The following is a 17142-nucleotide window of genomic DNA, read 5'->3' as shown; positions in this document are numbered from 1 at the left end:
TGGCATCCGGACTGGCTGGGCGTGTATGCTAAGATAGTAGTAATGAAAGGCGCCAGGAACATTATTAGTACAAACAAGAGCTTTATTTGTTGCGTTGATTATGCTTCACATACAAGGACATCTTCTCTTTAGACAATAATGAGTTGAAAATAATACAGTTGCATTTGGTATTCTTCCCTGGCAGCTCTCACCACTACCCTAGTGAGGTTCTTAACTTGGTACCCTTTGCACCGGATCTGCATGGTATGCGCTGTCCCTGCATTGCGATTTGCCTCCTTCCCACCAGGACCCATGATACTTCAATCATCAGGGACACATATCCCATCACTCTGAGGCGTACCCTCCTTATCCTAAGGCAGGGGTCGGCAACCTGCAGCTCCCGAGCGGCTCTTCCCACACCAACATGTGGCTCTCGCAGGTTGCCGCTTGCCAGCTGCTGCCTCTCTCACTGTGTGCCGCGGGGGAGGGGGCAAAGCCGGCGCTGGTTAGGCCTCTGTTTGCTGCCCAGCATCTCTCCAGCTGCTGGGCTGCCTCCTGCACTGTCCCACGCCGGGTCTCTATGATGCCAACACGAATCGCAAGTGTGCACCCAATGACGTCACAGAGCGGCCCAGCGTGGGACAAAGAGGAGGCATGCCAGCAGATGGGGAGATGCCGGGCGGCAAATAGAGGCCTAAGCAGCGTCGGCTGGGCCGCCCCAAAGCACACAGTGATCGAGAGAGAGACAGCTGCTGGAGAGCAGCAACCCCGCCTCTCCCCCCCAGCAAACTCAGTCACCAGCAGAAAACCCAGCAACCCAGCAAACCCAGCCACCGGCAGCACCAGCCTGAAGAGGCAGAGATAGGAGAGAGCTGCAGAGAGGAGAGAGCTGCAGATGCCGGTAAGTCCTCACACGGCGGCCATTTTGCGATCCCGGTTATAACGTGATCCCGGTTATAACACAGTCTCATTATATGGACCCTGAGCACCGTGTTATAATGGGGTACAGCTGTATATATATATATGTGTGTGTAATTTGTACAAATGTTTGAACAGAAAAACAATAAAAATAAATAAAGGGACTTATTGTGAGATGCATTTTATTCCCCCACATACTTTAATGAGAATTAGGGAAAGGAAAAAATAAGTTTGTCATATGTTAATGCTTATACAGTATATACCTATTAATATGTGTACGGTATACTTTATGTATGTGTTTATGGGGGTGTAATATTCATGCATGTGTTGCGGCTCTCTGAATATTTTGGATAAAGTGTCTCTTCTTCCTTGAAAGGTTATTGACTCCAGTCCTAAGACATCAGAAGGGGCTCAAAGTTAGATCTGGTCAGTATGGGACAATCCTGTGGTACTCCCAACCCCTTTATTTAAAAGGATTTCCCATGGAGCACCGTGCATACTCCTCTTTCAGGGCAGATGACTAACCTCTGACCGTTGCTATGGGATATGAATAGAAGGGGTACGTTCCCTAACTATAAAGTAATAAAGATGACCACACATCCTTAAACGTATAGCTCTATAGATAAAATGACACACTATATACAGTGAGGTCCCTTTTCTGTGACTCCACCAGAGATCTGGATCTAGAATCTTCTTCCCTCACTACACATACTTTCTAGTGACATCAATGGTTACCATGTCTACAGGGGGAGTGGTTTGGATTACACCAAATGTACCAGCTGAAAGGCTGGACAACTTCTAGAAGGTGGGCTTGGCTAGGAGTCTGCCTAGTCACCCTGTACCATGTGATGGGAGAGGGGCGTTACACTTTCAAAGCACATAGTGATAACTCTTTAAGTTCCTAACATGGGAGGCTACATACAGTGTATATATATATATATATATCAGATAAAGCAATTGGCACACACATATATATATATGTATATATCCTGAAACCTCCCTTTAATATGCAATGGGTATTTAAATGACTCACCCCAAATAAGGGGTTTCTTTTTCGCTTAATTCTCTCGATGAAATATTGGTCAAAAGGGCAGTAATTATCTCACTGTATTTCTGTACATTTATATTTTTTTTTAGAGCTGCTGCTTTCTAAGTCTTAACAGCATGCTGAAAAGCCTCTCAACATTAATTAATTCATTTGTCTTGGTTGTACGCTGATGGCTATTGTGCTGAAAAATAATAAAAATGCAAGTGTGTAGAAAACAGCCCTAACGAATAATGTGATGGGGTCAGGTTGCACCGTCAGTATAAATTAACCATGAAATGTTAATTTACATCTCTTTGTTCTGTTTGATCTTGAACAAAAGAGTAATATTTTAGCATTTTGGTTAACGATGGAAAATCTAAAACACTCTTCAGCTAATTAAAGAAAAGTATGTATAAATGCTAGTAAAATTAATAATACACGTCTGTAAATTCTAGCTTCTCACAGTTACAAATAGCTTGTAATATATTGCCTTCATAATTACATCTAAATCGTTGCCTGACGACAATCCCCTTATATCTGCATATTTGAAGCAAGTAACCGCAATAAAAGTCTGTAAGGTGTATTTTTTAATTAAAACTTGTGCAAACATTGACATTTTGTAAATTTAGTAGTAATAATACAAATATTCTTACTATGCATAAAGTTGTCAGTAGCATTATCCTGACCCCATTTTGATGACCATTGGCAAGATGTTGCCAGATCACATGAAAATTGCCAAAGGAGCAAGAGCAACATTTTGCTATTAATTCTATTCTATTAATTATTTGGATTTTTTTCTTATTTTGTAGAAATTAAATGTGAATTATAGTTCTTTGCCCTGCATAGTTGGAGGCAGCAATCCCTCACACATCTTTCTCCTTTCCTTCACTATACCGAAAATACCATCAATAACACCATTTGCAACAATAAAAACTCTTGCTTATCTGTGTCCTTAATATGCCACGTTTCTATTTCTCCCTTTTGGTCACAGACAATGGATCTATGAACCGAGCATCACAAATGGAATTTTGGGCAGAAACTTGACGCAGTGAAATCACAAATTATAATGCACTTGTGTATGTCCGTGTACTAAGCTTTCTTTTCTATTGTATGCCTTAAAGCTGCAGTTCAGTCTTTTTTTTTTTTTTTAATTTTTTACTTCAATAGTTTCTTGTGTGCAATCTCTAATTACCTAAAGAATGGTATAGCTGCAGGTCAGTTTGTTCTCCATGTATTGATCGGCGAAATTTGGTGACATAATTAGTGAAGGGATCTGTTTTTCTTCTGCTTCTGTCTCTCAGTGGAAGCTCATGAATATTCATGAGCACTCCTGCACTGACATGTGCTAGAGGGAGGGCAGGGCTGACAAAGGGGTGTGCCAGGGCTTGTGACAGGACATGAAGGGGCAGTGCTTTAGCAAATGGCTGTTAACATAGAATACAAGAAAATTGGTCTTTCAAAGTTGTTGTTTTTTAAAAAAAAACAGAAAATGCTAAAAGTATTTTTTCTTACTACAGAACTGATTTATTAAAAAAAACCCACATGCAGGATATTGACTGAACTGCAGCTTTAAGTGTGAAAAAAAAAGGTATTGTATGTTGGTACAAACATATGGGACTCACGTGATGCACAGATGTAAATGGTAGGTACTAAAAAAAATGCAAAGAAGGTAAGTGGATCGCTCCAGAGCAGTAGAGAAGAGCGGCAGTCTCATCGATACACGTACCTTCTTTGTATACTCTGATCGACCGGACGCCATCGTGGGAAACGGAGGTGAGTCTGTGCAGTGGCTCACGCTCAGGCTGCGACCCTGCTGCATGCTCACCTAAGAGGCTGGCGTCGGATGCAGCCGAATTCCCCGGTCTGCAGAGAGCTGCAGGGGGAAAGACCGGGGGAGGGGGGGCGTGATGGGAGAGTTATGGGGGCGCAGCCGTGACATCACCTTGCAGGTTCGCCTTCATTGACTGAAGCTCCGGGGGCGTGGTCTGGCGCTCCGTCGCGACTCCTGGTCTCAATTTTCTTGAGAATGGGGGAGATGTGTGCTCCAACCGCTGGGGAACTTATCACTCAATAAATCGACAGACTCGGCAGTGTTGTCCTCGAGACGCCCTGGGCCAATCGCGGAGGGGCTGATGGGTCGGTATGTCGCACTTCTCAGCCGGTGTGTTCATTGGCTGGGGTGCGGCGCACGGACCAATCAGCCATCGGAAGGTGTGCCCTGGAGGGTGGGGACACACGGCGAACTGTCATTCAACTGGGGATATGCTAGCTCTATTATAGCTCTCTGGAGTGTGTGCGCTGATGGAGGGGGGGGGCGTTTCCACTCATCAGATCCTATGGCACATAGATGGATGTAGTGGCGCCTCTCATGATGTCATGCGCATGCACAATAGAGGGGTATGTCAATCACCCATGATTGTTTAGGGCCGTGAGAGGTGTATATAAGCGATCTAGGTTGCCCCAGGCCTCATACTCCTTGATAAAGGACTTGGTTGTCCGAAACGCGTAGGAGGATCTTGTTCCCCTCCTGGGGTGATGTTTTTACTGGTTTTGTGATGAATAAATAGGATTTTACTTTTCACCACCTGACTCCCTGGCAGTGCGCTGTATTTCTCCTATTCTTCTGCTCTCAATTTTCTTAAGAGCAGGAGTTTTTGTCGGCGCAGCGCGGTGGCCCCCCCTCGCAGCGGGCCCGGCCACATTGTTTGGCGACTCTTGTCCCTGCAGCGTTCGCCACAGCGGGCACTGCAGTAGACAGCGGGGACCTGGCCTGAGACTTACATACAGCAGGAGGAAAAGGACGGTGCTTTTTAGTGAGTTGCGTTACTCCACACCGGGCTAATTGGAGACGCGGGATAAGGACAAGATCTGCCAATGGAGGTACATGGTACAGTGGGGTTCCACTCTATCCATACAGGGACCATAATTGCTCTAATCTGTCCACTAATTACCCTTCATTGTGTCTCCTTTCATTTACTACTTCCTGCACTACATCTACATAACCCATCAGGAGCTCCGCTATATATGCTTCAGTACTTAATATTTTTCCTGCTCTCCTATATCTCATATTCGGTTTTCTCTTCTACTAAATAAAATGCATCTGAGCACCAATAGTTTAGCCACTGTGATAAATACGTTCCCTGTATGTATTAATTAAACCCCCATAAGATAGATGGGCTCATTGGCCCAGATACATCAAGCAGTGCTAAGGAAAAGTGAAGATGTTATCTCCACTAGCATGCTAGTTGACCAAAAATTTACTAATTTTTGGAGGTAACATCTCCACTTTTCGTTAGCACTGCTTGATGTATCTGGGCCATTGCTGGATATTAGCCAGGACCAAACTCGTAATGTAATGGTGAAAATGTAAAACTTCCCTGTTTTGCCCCCCCAATGGTTCCCCCCCCCCCTTTTTTTTTTGGACTCCTCTTCTGTTAGGTGAAACTCCTACAATATAACCCCACTCTCACCCACATCTTCAATTTCTTCCTGACCTCTGGCACTTTCCCCTGTTCCTTTAAGTATGTGGTGGTGACACCTATTCAGAAAAACAACCTAAACCCTACGTGCCTTACTAACTTCTGCCCTGTATCCCTCCTACCATTTGTCTCCATTGCCTCTGTGCTTACTACAGTAGCCAGTGATCTACATGAAGCTAAATCCCGAGGTCATCGTTGCTACAGTACTAATCCTCTGCTGCTTTTGATACTGACGATCACTCTCTTTCCTGCATATTCTAAACTCTCCTCCTTAAATCCCTCTCCTGGCTTCCCATTCAATTTTGAATCACCTACAAAGTTCTCCCCCTTACCTTTAAGGCTCTCCACTCTTCTGCTCCTCTCTACATATCAGCTTTGATCTCTCACTGTGGCCGTGCTCGTCTCCTGCACTCTACCCATAACGTCTCGTTTCCACCCCTTTCATCTCTACAGCTCTCTCTCGCCTTAAACCCTTTCCCTCACTGACCCTTATCTGATCAACTCCCTCACCTCAGTATACGCCTTCGCTCATATAGTACCTTTCTCCCCACCTTCAAGACAAACCTGAAAACCCACCTCTCAAATGAAGCATCCCAATAGCCTGGACTCATTGTACACAGTCACTCCTGCCAAGCACTGCCATCAACTGCACTTATTCCTTGCTCTCTGTAAGTCTCCCAACATACCAGTTAGACTGTAAGCCCTCCGGGGCAGGGATTTCCTTTCCTATTGTCTGACGTTGTTGTGCTTATCATATTATAATTCCGCGTACTGTATTGTCTTTGTAAAGTGCTGAGTACATTGTGGGTGCTATATAAATACAGACATACATATATACATACATACGTATATAGGTGAAAGGGTACCACCTCGTCCACCACCCTTTTTCAGGGTCTGCATTGTAATTAGCATATTGGCAAAAACTGTGAATTGATGTGAAATGTGTGAGTTCTGCATATTTTTAGCTCTTTAAAGTTGTTTCACCAGAAATCGAATTTGAAAAAAAAATTAACAATTTTGTGACTGCATTTTGGATCATTTTGCACATTTCTTCTCTTTCAGTCGGGCCTTTTTATTTCACGCCCTGATGTTTCTTTACACGTGCCATGACTTGCCGTACTTAGCGCACTTTTGCTTCATGCCTTTAGACCATGTTTGTTTTCAAGTTACAGAGGCTAGCGTGTTTTTGTTTATTCTTTATAAGAATCTTGTACAACAGAGAAGTATCCTCAATCCTGTTTAGACAAGCTTGACTTGATTACCAGCAATCTCATTTCCTACTGTGCGTGGTTCACCTGTACCTACCAAATATAATAAGCAACATCTGGGAGATGGCTCTGTGAACAATGACAATGAGTTTGAATCAGGGGCATCTGATGATAATAATAATCATAATAATAATAATAATTATTATTATTATTATTATCTGTACATGATAGCAACATACTTTAAATATTATGGCTAGCAGTAGGGCTATAGGGGGCAGCAGTGCATTTAAATAGTGAGCATTAGGCAACATGTGAAGATTTACTACACCTGGCCTGACTGCTGTGTCTCTTATCAAACTGCAGGGCTCCCAGCTCTGCTCTGTCATTTTCTCCTTCCCTTTGGAAACAATGTATCTTTGTGTGTTGTAATAAACAACATGTAAGGGCAGAGATGCAGTGTTGCGAATATAACGGTGTCTCTTGTTTTCAGATGCAGATCAGGTGTACCGAGAGAGAAAACTGCCGCAGATCAAACGTCAGCGCAGCGCAATTGCAAGGTGACGCCGATTTCTTCATCAACCGCCTTGGGGTTCCAGCGGTGCAGTTTGTTTTCGAGGACTTCAGATCACAGGTATTTGTCATCCACAATAGAAACGGATGGCAGTACGAGTTGCATACTTCTTTTTAACTGTCAATCAGCCAATAGTTTGGGAACTACCAGTCATTTTTAATAGTACTACTTTACCGTGTAATATGGGCAATTTTAGTCTGCACAAGAAAGAGTTTTCCGCATTGCTTATCCTGGTAGAATATGTATTGCTGTATCCTTTCTCTTTAAAAATGACAAGCCCTTAAATGAAGCATATGCAGTGCTTTCAAAATACATTTGCATGTCTTAGTAATGCAATATCAATTTCAAAATATATCTCAAAAGTATCTTAATCAACACCATATTGACAGGAGACGATAATTCGATATTGAAGATATGTTAATAATTGTTGCTAATTTTTGCATTTGTCAATATCCGTGCATTTTTATATGGCATGTAAGCGTCAACAGAAAACAGCAGGTGTGGCGATGTGAAGAGTATTAGATTACTGATAGTTGAAGAGTCCTTTAGTAATTACTGTACAGTGCTAAATGTTTCATCATGTAGCTCCATGCCCGGGGTCTCAAACTCAGTCCTCAAGGGCCACCAACAGGCCAGGTTTTATGGATAGCCCTGCTTCAGCACAGGTGGCTCCAACGGTGGCTCAGTCAAAGACTGAGCCACTGATTGAACACCTTTGCTGAAGCAGGGATATCTATTAAAGCTGGCCTGTTGGTAGTCCTTGAGGACTGAGTTTGAGACCCCTGCCTGCTGTAAAACACCACTTTTAAAGCAAAGTCTGTGTCAGACTGAGCAGAAACTCTACTCACATACAGTACAGCGGTTTGAACCTTTTGGGTCACAGTGTGAGGCTAAGTTTGAGGCCTTGCATTGTGAAGTTGGTTGTGGCTTCATACAAATACTGTAAGTTATGATGAGTTATAAAGTGACCAAAAAACCTCTCCTGCATACAGCGTACCGCAATGTACCCACTGTGAGGGCTCATCTGCATATCCTCACCCAGAATCCGGTCTGCAGTCAAAGCCCTGTATGGGGTGTGAGTATCAGGCAAGGCAAGTTTAGAGGATATGCCAGCGCTAGGTGAATTGACTCCTACAGTAAGTGTTCTTCTTCTTGCTGCAAGCAATGCAGAGAAACATTATTGTACGCCCCGTGTAATCGCTTACTATGGCTGTTTTGAGTTGGAAATTCAGCAATGTTCATGAAGACCGCTAACCACTTTACATGACTAACAATTATACCCTACACAATAAAATCCACCAACAAAATGACTCTCTTCTAAATTAAATGATATGATGGCCAAATGTGTTTCACAAAATGCCCTTCATTATGTGAGAAGTGGCCTGTTAAGTAACATTGCAAATCATACACTTCCCATGCAGCTTACTAATAATATAATACATGCATGTCCATCATCATTATTGTGCAACCTTCCCAACCCCCTATTAATTCCTTACCCGTCCATTTGATGCATGCCTACAATCCTTTTACGGGGCCGTACCTTTTTATTTTCATCCGGTAGTTGTTGGCATGTCTATCGCAAATATTCCCCAAATTAAGTTTCCCAACTGGAAAGCAAGCGAAGCATTTGCCAAATGCTGGAACAATTCTTCCTTCTAAGATCCTGCATTGTTAATTGAAATGCCTGTGCTTGCACGCATTATGTTAATAGGGACGGAGGTTTTCAATTTGTAAACACTGTTGCACCTGTTCAGGCAAAAAAAAAGCCATTTTACGTTAAATTAAATATAATGCTGAGGTTTCCGTAAAGGAGATGATAAAGCAGATGCTCGCTGATTAAGAGTGCAATGTTTAAGACACGCTTTTGGTCCATTGCACATTTCTTCTGTCACTTAACAGATGTTCAACAGTTTGTGTTCCAGATCACTGTATTTACTATCTAGTCTATAATTAATGTGAAAGAATGTCTTTGTGAACGTTTTAGTGTATAAGGTGGTTTTTATTAAGTTGACCTTCTCGAAACAATGCCCCTTATAAAAGAAGTCATACTTCATTAGAAGGTTCCATCTAGGGGCCTGATTCTATATCCAGAAAAGTGGCTGTCTTGGACATTTTCCACTTTGATGGACATAGAAGAATTGCCCCCTAAAGAATTAAGTAGAAATAGCCGTGTTAGTTGCAGTAGTGCAGAGTAAATGAGAACTTCAGTATTAGGTGATACCTTTATTATTTGGACTAACAATGGATACTGTAACACAAGATTTGGAGAGTTCTCTCTCTTGGTCCGGTCATCAATACTGATTTACAGAGATTCCAGGCGTTTAACACAGGTGTAAAAAAACAAGATAACAACCTAAGGCAGAAGATGTGGAGAATTCATTGCAAAGGGGTTGGTAAATAAACAGACAGGGCTATAAATGGAAGAAAGGGATAGTGAGAAATACGAAGAGCCCGTAGGACCCTATATCCATCAGAAGTGTGTGGGGAGGGAGAGAAGGGTTTGAAATGAAAACTAATACAATTACTACTTGTGAGCACACTCGTGTCTCAGACAGCTCTGCAACCCTGCTTTTCCCCATTACCTCTTAGTATACAGCGCTTCCACTGCAGCCAGGGATTCTGGGAAATTACATGCAAATAAGCACAGTGTGTCACTCTTTAATGCTTATCCATTTTAACATGGATCCCCTGTAACCTTATGCCTGCCCCATCACACAGCTGTTCAACACAGCCTGGGTTACAGAAGTGCAGAGACTGTAAACCTGCTCACAGAAAGCTGTTTTGACCTTTTGGGTCTCAGTGTGAGGCTGGTTATTCTGGCTTTGCAACTTGAAGCTGGAAGCGGTTTCAATCACATATTAAATAAGTTATGGTGGGTAAAAAAGTGACAAAATCCCTCCACCGTACAGTGTAGAGCAAGTAAAAATATCACCTGTGAGCAGATTCACGTGTCTCACACAGGTCTGCAGCCCTGCCCCTCCCCATTATCTCTTAGCAAACACTGCTCCCACTGCAGCCAGGGATTCTAAGGCCAGGTCCCCGCTGGCTACAGCAGCGCCTGCTGTGGCGGACGCTGCAGGGACAAGAGCCGCCCCACAATGGGGCCGGGCCCACTGCGAGGGGGGCCGCCGCACTGCGCCGATAAACTCCTGCTCTCAAGAAAATTGAGAGCAGGACTCGTGACTCGGCCGCACCCCGTCACTCCCCCGTCATGCCCCCCCCCCTGTATTTCCCCCTGCAGCTTACTGCAGACCGGGGTATTCGGCTGCACGCGCCGCCTGCCTCACAGACGTACAGGCAGCTGGGGCGTAGGCTAAAGAAGAGAGCAGAGCACGAGGAAAGAAGTGACAAATAGACAAGTGTGTTCAGACATTTCTACCCACAAAGGCAAATGCGCAGTAACATCTAAAGCCTTAGGCTAAGGCCCCGCTCCCTCAGTCAGCGCGCCCGCACTGCAGACAGGCGGGGCGCTGACAGACACAGACCGCGATATGCGGCCTGTAGGGAGCCGGGAGCCGGAGCGGGAGGGAGGGGGGCGGGAGTGGGAGAGAGTGGGAGGGAGGGGGGCAGGATCTGATTGTGGTGCCGTCCACCCCCCCACACACATACACACACACAAATATACACATACACACACAGATACATATACATACACACGTAAATACTCACACACTTTATCCTGCAGCTCCTTCCCTGCTCCCCGCCCAAGGCGCCTCCCATCTAGCTCCTTCCCTCCCCTCCTCCCCATTGGCTGACTCGCGTACCACGTGACGTGTCAGCGCCGAAAATCACTAGATTCTTGCAGCATCGGCCGGCTGACGCGTCACAGTACATAGTCAGCCCTGCCGGAAGGAAGCAACGGGGGCAGGGACCATTCGGGCAAGGGTCTGGTGGCTCGCGGCCACGCCCCCCGCCGGCCGCAGCAGGTTTGCAGCCTTATAAGAACTATAGCAAAACGATGCTCCCAATACTACAGATAGAAAATCAGTTACTGAGCAGCACAAATCCTAAATCTTGCTGCAAATGGCAAGAAGACTATAAATATGTTATGCAAATATTACTGCGATTTAATCTAAAACATACTTCTGAACACAGCTCAAAGAGCATCAAATGAAAGATGTTTGTTGTTGGCACATCTAAAGCCTTATTTCTTTTTATTCCTCCAGCTTTTTATTAATGAGATGTGTGTCTTTGTTTTTACAGAAATGTAACATTGTTTAGATTATACTGTAATTGTATGTATATCTTTATTTATATACATCCATGTACATAGCACATCACAGCAGTAATACACGGTACATAATAACATACTGTACAACATAATGGGAATGAGCGCTTCAGACATAAAAGTAACACTGGGAAAATGAGTCTTTGCCTGGCAGAGCTTTCCATCTGTTATATGTGAGAGGATGCTTTTAATTCAAAATTCACCAATAATGTTAAATACACTGTGATTCTGTGACAACAGGAACTAAAGTCTCAAAGTACAAAACTGCAGACTGTAAAAGTATGACTTTTGTAACAAACATTTATGTTTGCAAATTCTATAGTTTATATATGGGGCATTTAATCTCTTCTCCTATTGGCTGCCTTGCTTTTTTGATGCTGGGAGAAAAATACTGTCATCCCAAAGTACCCAGAGCCCAAGGACAGTTTAGAAGATTAAACTAGATCTGTACACATCACCCGGGTTAATTTCTGCTATTATATTCACAAAACAATAGAAACACAAAAGTGCAAACTCCAGGAGCAAAGTGTAAATCACAAGAATTCAAAGAGGCCTACAATATTTGTTTTCAAATGCTGCCACAAAAAGCATAGAAAGCGTATCAAGCCCAAAGCAGCGGCGTTATGGGACACAGATCAATGGATCTTTTGTCTTTGATACATATGCTGCAGTTGTGTTGCCGTTTTGCCTTGATACAAATACCCCAAAGAGAATTGTTCATTGCCGTAGAAAAGATAATTACAATGCTGCATCCCAATCCAGAATTCGCCCTGTATAATCGAATTAAAAAAAAAAATTTTGGCTGCTATTTTTATGAGGCTTTTCGTTAATCCTTTGTGTGTAATGATGAATCCTGCCTCACACGCCAATGACATGGTTTTGGTAAAGCTGCACCCTACACGGGACTGCAGATTTAACAGGGAGACGTAGGCCAAGCAAAATGCTATTAGACTAGGGGTGGCCAACTCCAGTCCTCAGGGGCCACCAACAGGTCAGGTTTAAGGATATCCCTGCTTCAGCTCATTATGACTGTGCCACGGAAACAGAGACCTGTTGGCAGCCCTTGAGGATTGAAGTTGCCCACTCCTGTATGAGATCATTTAAAAAAAATTAAATATTTAAATAAATATATATATATAGCACTGTGTGCTCATTTGCATGTCATTTCCCAGAATCCCTTGCTTCAGTGGAAGTGCTGTGTGCTGGGTGATAATGGTGAAAGGTGGGGTTGCAGACCTGTCTAAGACATGCAAATGAGCATACAGTAATATTTCCATTTGCTATATGCTTTGCTGTGGAGGGTTTTTGTCCCATTTTTTTACCCACCTTAACTTAACAAGCATATATATTATATATATATATATATATTTATATCTCTGTTTTGTTCTTATATATATATATATATATATATATATATATAAGAACAAAACAGAGATATAAAGGAGCGCCTAATACAACAACCTGCCTAACTGTGAGTAGGTTACCTACTGTGTTTGAACAACCTATGGGGTGGCCAAGGGGGATAATTGTAAAATAGAACCTATGTTACTATAAGATAAAACATATATAACAAATGAATGACTTTAATATGGAATATGCATAAAGAAAACATATATAAAAAAATAGAAAAATTATATAAAATACTGTATGTTAATAAAAAATTCAATGGAAAAGTCCAAAAACCTTAAAAAACATAGAGTCCCGTTCCAGATGAATGCATCCAGGTATAAGGCAGCCCGTTTGAAAGGGATCACAACTCCCTATGGATACCTATGGAAGAAAAGAGAAAAAAACAGGCGCACACCTAGTGCATTAAAGTATAACAATAAGTTTAGGGCATGGCTAAGGCAGAGGAGGCACTAACCCACTGAGAACTTTGTCACGGACCAAGACGAACGCAGGCTGTGAGAGGCTAAGCCAAACACAAGAGCGGATACATCTCTGTTTCCCCTGGTGGTGCAGCAGCCAGAAGCAGGCAGGCGAAGGCTCGGTTTCCTGGAGGGACTTCCTTTTGCGGGGCACCAGACCGGGTGGATGTCACTTCCGGTAGAAGGAGACCGCGCCACGTGTGTGTAGGAGAGGACACCATTGCTGATCCGGACGCTACCACTGGCTTATGAGGGCCTATCTCATAACTGCACTTATTACCGTTTCACTTGTGAAAGGGCATTTGTCTGTTTTTAATGTTCCATAAACTTATTGTTATACTTTAATGCACTAGGTGTGCGCCTGTTTTTTTCTCTTTTCTTCCATATATATATATTACTGTATGACTAAAATGTCAGTGTTGAGTGTGGCATGGCACATGCACTGCTGCAGAAAGTCTCCTCTATCATTTCCTGGCAGAGGGGCAGCGTTCCAATTTTCTATAATTTATGTATGTAGGTATAAAGAGAAAATGAGGTTCTTTCCTATTTTTCAAAGTCTGCCACCACTTTGAAAATTCTATTTCTGAAATAACTCCCATTCAAAATAAGGTTAGGCGCGATGCCGCAGCTGATACAGTAAGGTTATGGCGCGATGCAGCAGCTGATACATTAAGGTTATGGCGCGATGCCGCAGCTGATACATTAAGGTTATGGCGCGATGCAGCAGCTGATACATTAAGGTTAGGCGCAATGCAGCAGCTGATACATTAAGGTTATGGCATGATGCAGCAGCTGATACTTTAAGGTTATGGCGCGATGCAGCAGCTGATACAGTAAGGTTATGGCGCGATGCAGCAGCTGATACAGTAAGGTTATGGCGCGATGCAGCAGCTGATACAGTAAGGTTATGGCGCAATGCAGCAGCTGATACAGTAAGGTTATGGCACGATGCAGCAGCTGATACATTAAGGTTATGGCGCGATGCAGCAGCTGATACATTAAGGTTATGGCGCGATGCCGCAGCTGATACATTAAGGTTATGGCGCGATGCCGCAGCTGATACATTAAGGTTATGGCGCGATGCCGCAGCTGATACATTAAGGTTATGGCGCGATGCAGCAGCTGATACATTAAGGTTATGGCGCGATGCAGCGTCTGATACAGTAAGGTTATGGCGCGATGCAGCAGCTGATACAGTAAGGTTATGGCGCGATGCAGCAGCTGATACAGTAAGGTTATGGCGCGATGCAGCAGCTGATACATTAAGGTTATGACGCGATGCCGCAGCTGATACATTAAGGTTATGACGCGATGTAGCAGCTGATACATTAAGGTTATGGCGCGATGCAGCAGCTGATACATTAAGGTTATGGCGCGATGCAGCATCTGATACATTAAGGTTATGGCGCGATGCAGCAGCTGATACAATAAGGTTATGGCGCGATGCAGCAGCTGATACATTAAGGTTATGGCGCGATGCAGCAGCTGATACAGTAAGGTTATGGCGCGATGCAGCAGCTGATACATTAAGGTTATGACGCGATGCCGCAGCTGATACATTAAGGTTATGACGCGATGTAGCAGCTGATACATTAAGGTTATGGCGCGATGCCGCAGCTGATACATTAAGGTTATGGCGCGATGCAGCAGCTGATACATTAAGGTTAGGCGCAATGCAGCAGCTGATACATTAAGGTTATGGCGTGATGCAGCAGCTGATACTTTAAGGTTATGGCGCGATGCAGCAGCTGATACAGTAAGGTTATGGCGCGATGCAGCAGCTGATACAGTAAGGTTATGGCGCGATGCAGCAGCTGATACAGTATGGTTATGGCGCAATGCAGCAGCTGATACAGTAAGGTTATGGCACGATGCAGCAGCTGATACATTAAGGTTATGGCGCGATGCAGCAGCTGATACATTAAGGTTATGGCGCGATGCCGCAGCTGATACATTAAGGTTATGGCGCGATGCCGCAGCTGATACATTAAGGTTATGGCGCGATGCCGCAGCTGATACATTAAGGTTATGGCGCGATGCAGCAGCTGATACATTAAGGTTATGGCGCGATGCAGCAGCTGATACAGTAAGGTTATGGCGCGATGCAGCAGCTGATACATTAAGGTTATGACGCGATGCCGCAGCTGATACATTAAGGTTATGGCGCGATGCAGCAGCTGATACAGTAAGGTTATGGCGCGATGCAGCAGCTGATACAGTAAGGTTATGGCGCAATGCAGCAGCTGATACAGTAAGGTTATGGCACGATGCAGCAGCTGATACATTAAGGTTATGGCGCGATGCAGCAGCTGATACATTAAGGTTATGGCGCGATGCAGCAGCTGATACATTAAGGTTATGGCTCAATGCAGCAGCTGATACATTAAGGTTATGGCGCGATGCCGCAGCTGATACAGTAAGGTTATGGCGCGATGCCGCAGCTGATACATTAAGGTTATGGCACGATGCAGCAGCTGATACATTAAGGTTATGGCGCGATGCAGCAGCTGATACATTAAGGTTATGGCGCGATGCAGCAGCTGATACATTAAGGTTATGGCGCGATGCAGCAGCTGATACATTAAGGTTATGGCGCGATGCAGCAGCTGATACATTAAGGTTATGGCGCGATGCAGCAGCTGATACATTAAGGTTATGGCGCGATGCAGCAGCTGATACAGTAAGGTTATGGCGCGATGCAGCAGCTGATACATTATGGTTATGGCGCGATGCCGCAGCTGATACAGTAAGGTTATGGCACGATGCAGCAGCTGATACATTAAGGTTATGGCGCGATGCAGCAGCTGATACAGTAAGGTTATGGCGCGATGCCGCAGCTGATACATTAAGGTTATGACGCGATGCCGCAGCTGATACAGTAAGGTTATGGCGCGATGCAGCAGCTGATACAGTAAGGTTATGGCGCGATGCAGCAGCTGATACATTAAGGTTATGACGCAATGTAGCAGCTGATACATTAAGGTTATGGCGCGATGCAGCAGCTGATACATTAAGGTTATGGCGCGATGCAGCAGCTGATACATTAAGGTTAGGCGCGATGCAGCAGCTGATACATTAAGGTTATGGCGCGATGCAGCAGCTGATACATTAAGGTTAGGCGCAATGCAGCAGCTGATACATTAAGGTTAGGCGCGATGCAGCAGCTGATACATTAAGGTTAGGCGCGATGCATCAGCTGATACATTAAGGTTAGGCGCGATGCAGCAGCTGATACATTAAGGTTAGGCGCGATGCAGCAGCTGATACATTAAGGTTAGGCGCAATGCAGCAGCTGATACAGTAAGGTTATGGCGCGATGCAGCAGCTGATACATTAAGGTTATGGCGCGATGCAGCAGCTGATACATTAAGGTTATGGCGCGATGCAGCAGCTGATACATTAAGGTTATGGCGCGATGCAGCAGCTGATACATTAAGGTTATGGCGCGATGCAGCAGCTGATACATTAAGGTTATGGCGTGATGCAGCAGCTGATACAGTAAGGTTATGACGCGATGCAGCAGCTGATACATTAAGGTTATGCGCGATGCAGCAGCTGATACATTAAGGTTTTGGCGCGATGCAGCAGCTGATACATTAAGGTTATGGCGCGATGCAGCAGCTGATACAGTAAGGTTATGGCGCGATGAAGCAGCTGATACAGTAAGGTTATGACGCGATGCAGCAGCTGATACAGTAAGGTTATGGCGCGATGCAGCAGCTGATACATTAAGGTTATGGCGCGATGCAGCAGCTGATACAGTAAGGTTATGGCGCGATGCCGCAGCTGATACATTAAGGTTATGACGCGATGCCGCAGCTGATACAGTAAGGTTATGGCGCGATGCAGCAGCTGATACAGTAA

The 17142-nt window shown here is 44.3% G+C and overlaps 1 protein-coding gene across 3 annotated transcripts in view; it reads left to right on the top strand.

Annotated features, from left to right (window-relative positions):
- Window positions 1-17142, top strand: part of NAALADL2 (N-acetylated alpha-linked acidic dipeptidase like 2) — a 418513-nt gene that overhangs the window by 309953 nt on the left and 91418 nt on the right. For all 3 annotated transcript variants that reach the window (XR_012788046.1, XM_075570757.1, XM_075570756.1), the window contains exon 10: window positions 7102-7242. Coding sequence is in view for 2 of the 3 variants with exons in the window: in XM_075570757.1 (XP_075426872.1) it covers window positions 7102-7242 (141 nt within the window). In the remaining variant the exon portion in view is untranslated. The remainder of the gene's footprint in view (window positions 1-7101; window positions 7243-17142) is intronic.

The sequence above is a fragment of the Ascaphus truei genome, chromosome 14, assembly GCF_040206685.1.
Source record: "Ascaphus truei isolate aAscTru1 chromosome 14, aAscTru1.hap1, whole genome shotgun sequence".
Lineage (NCBI taxonomy): Eukaryota > Metazoa > Chordata > Amphibia > Anura > Ascaphidae > Ascaphus > Ascaphus truei.
This window is presented reverse-complemented; position numbering and strand designations above follow the sequence as displayed.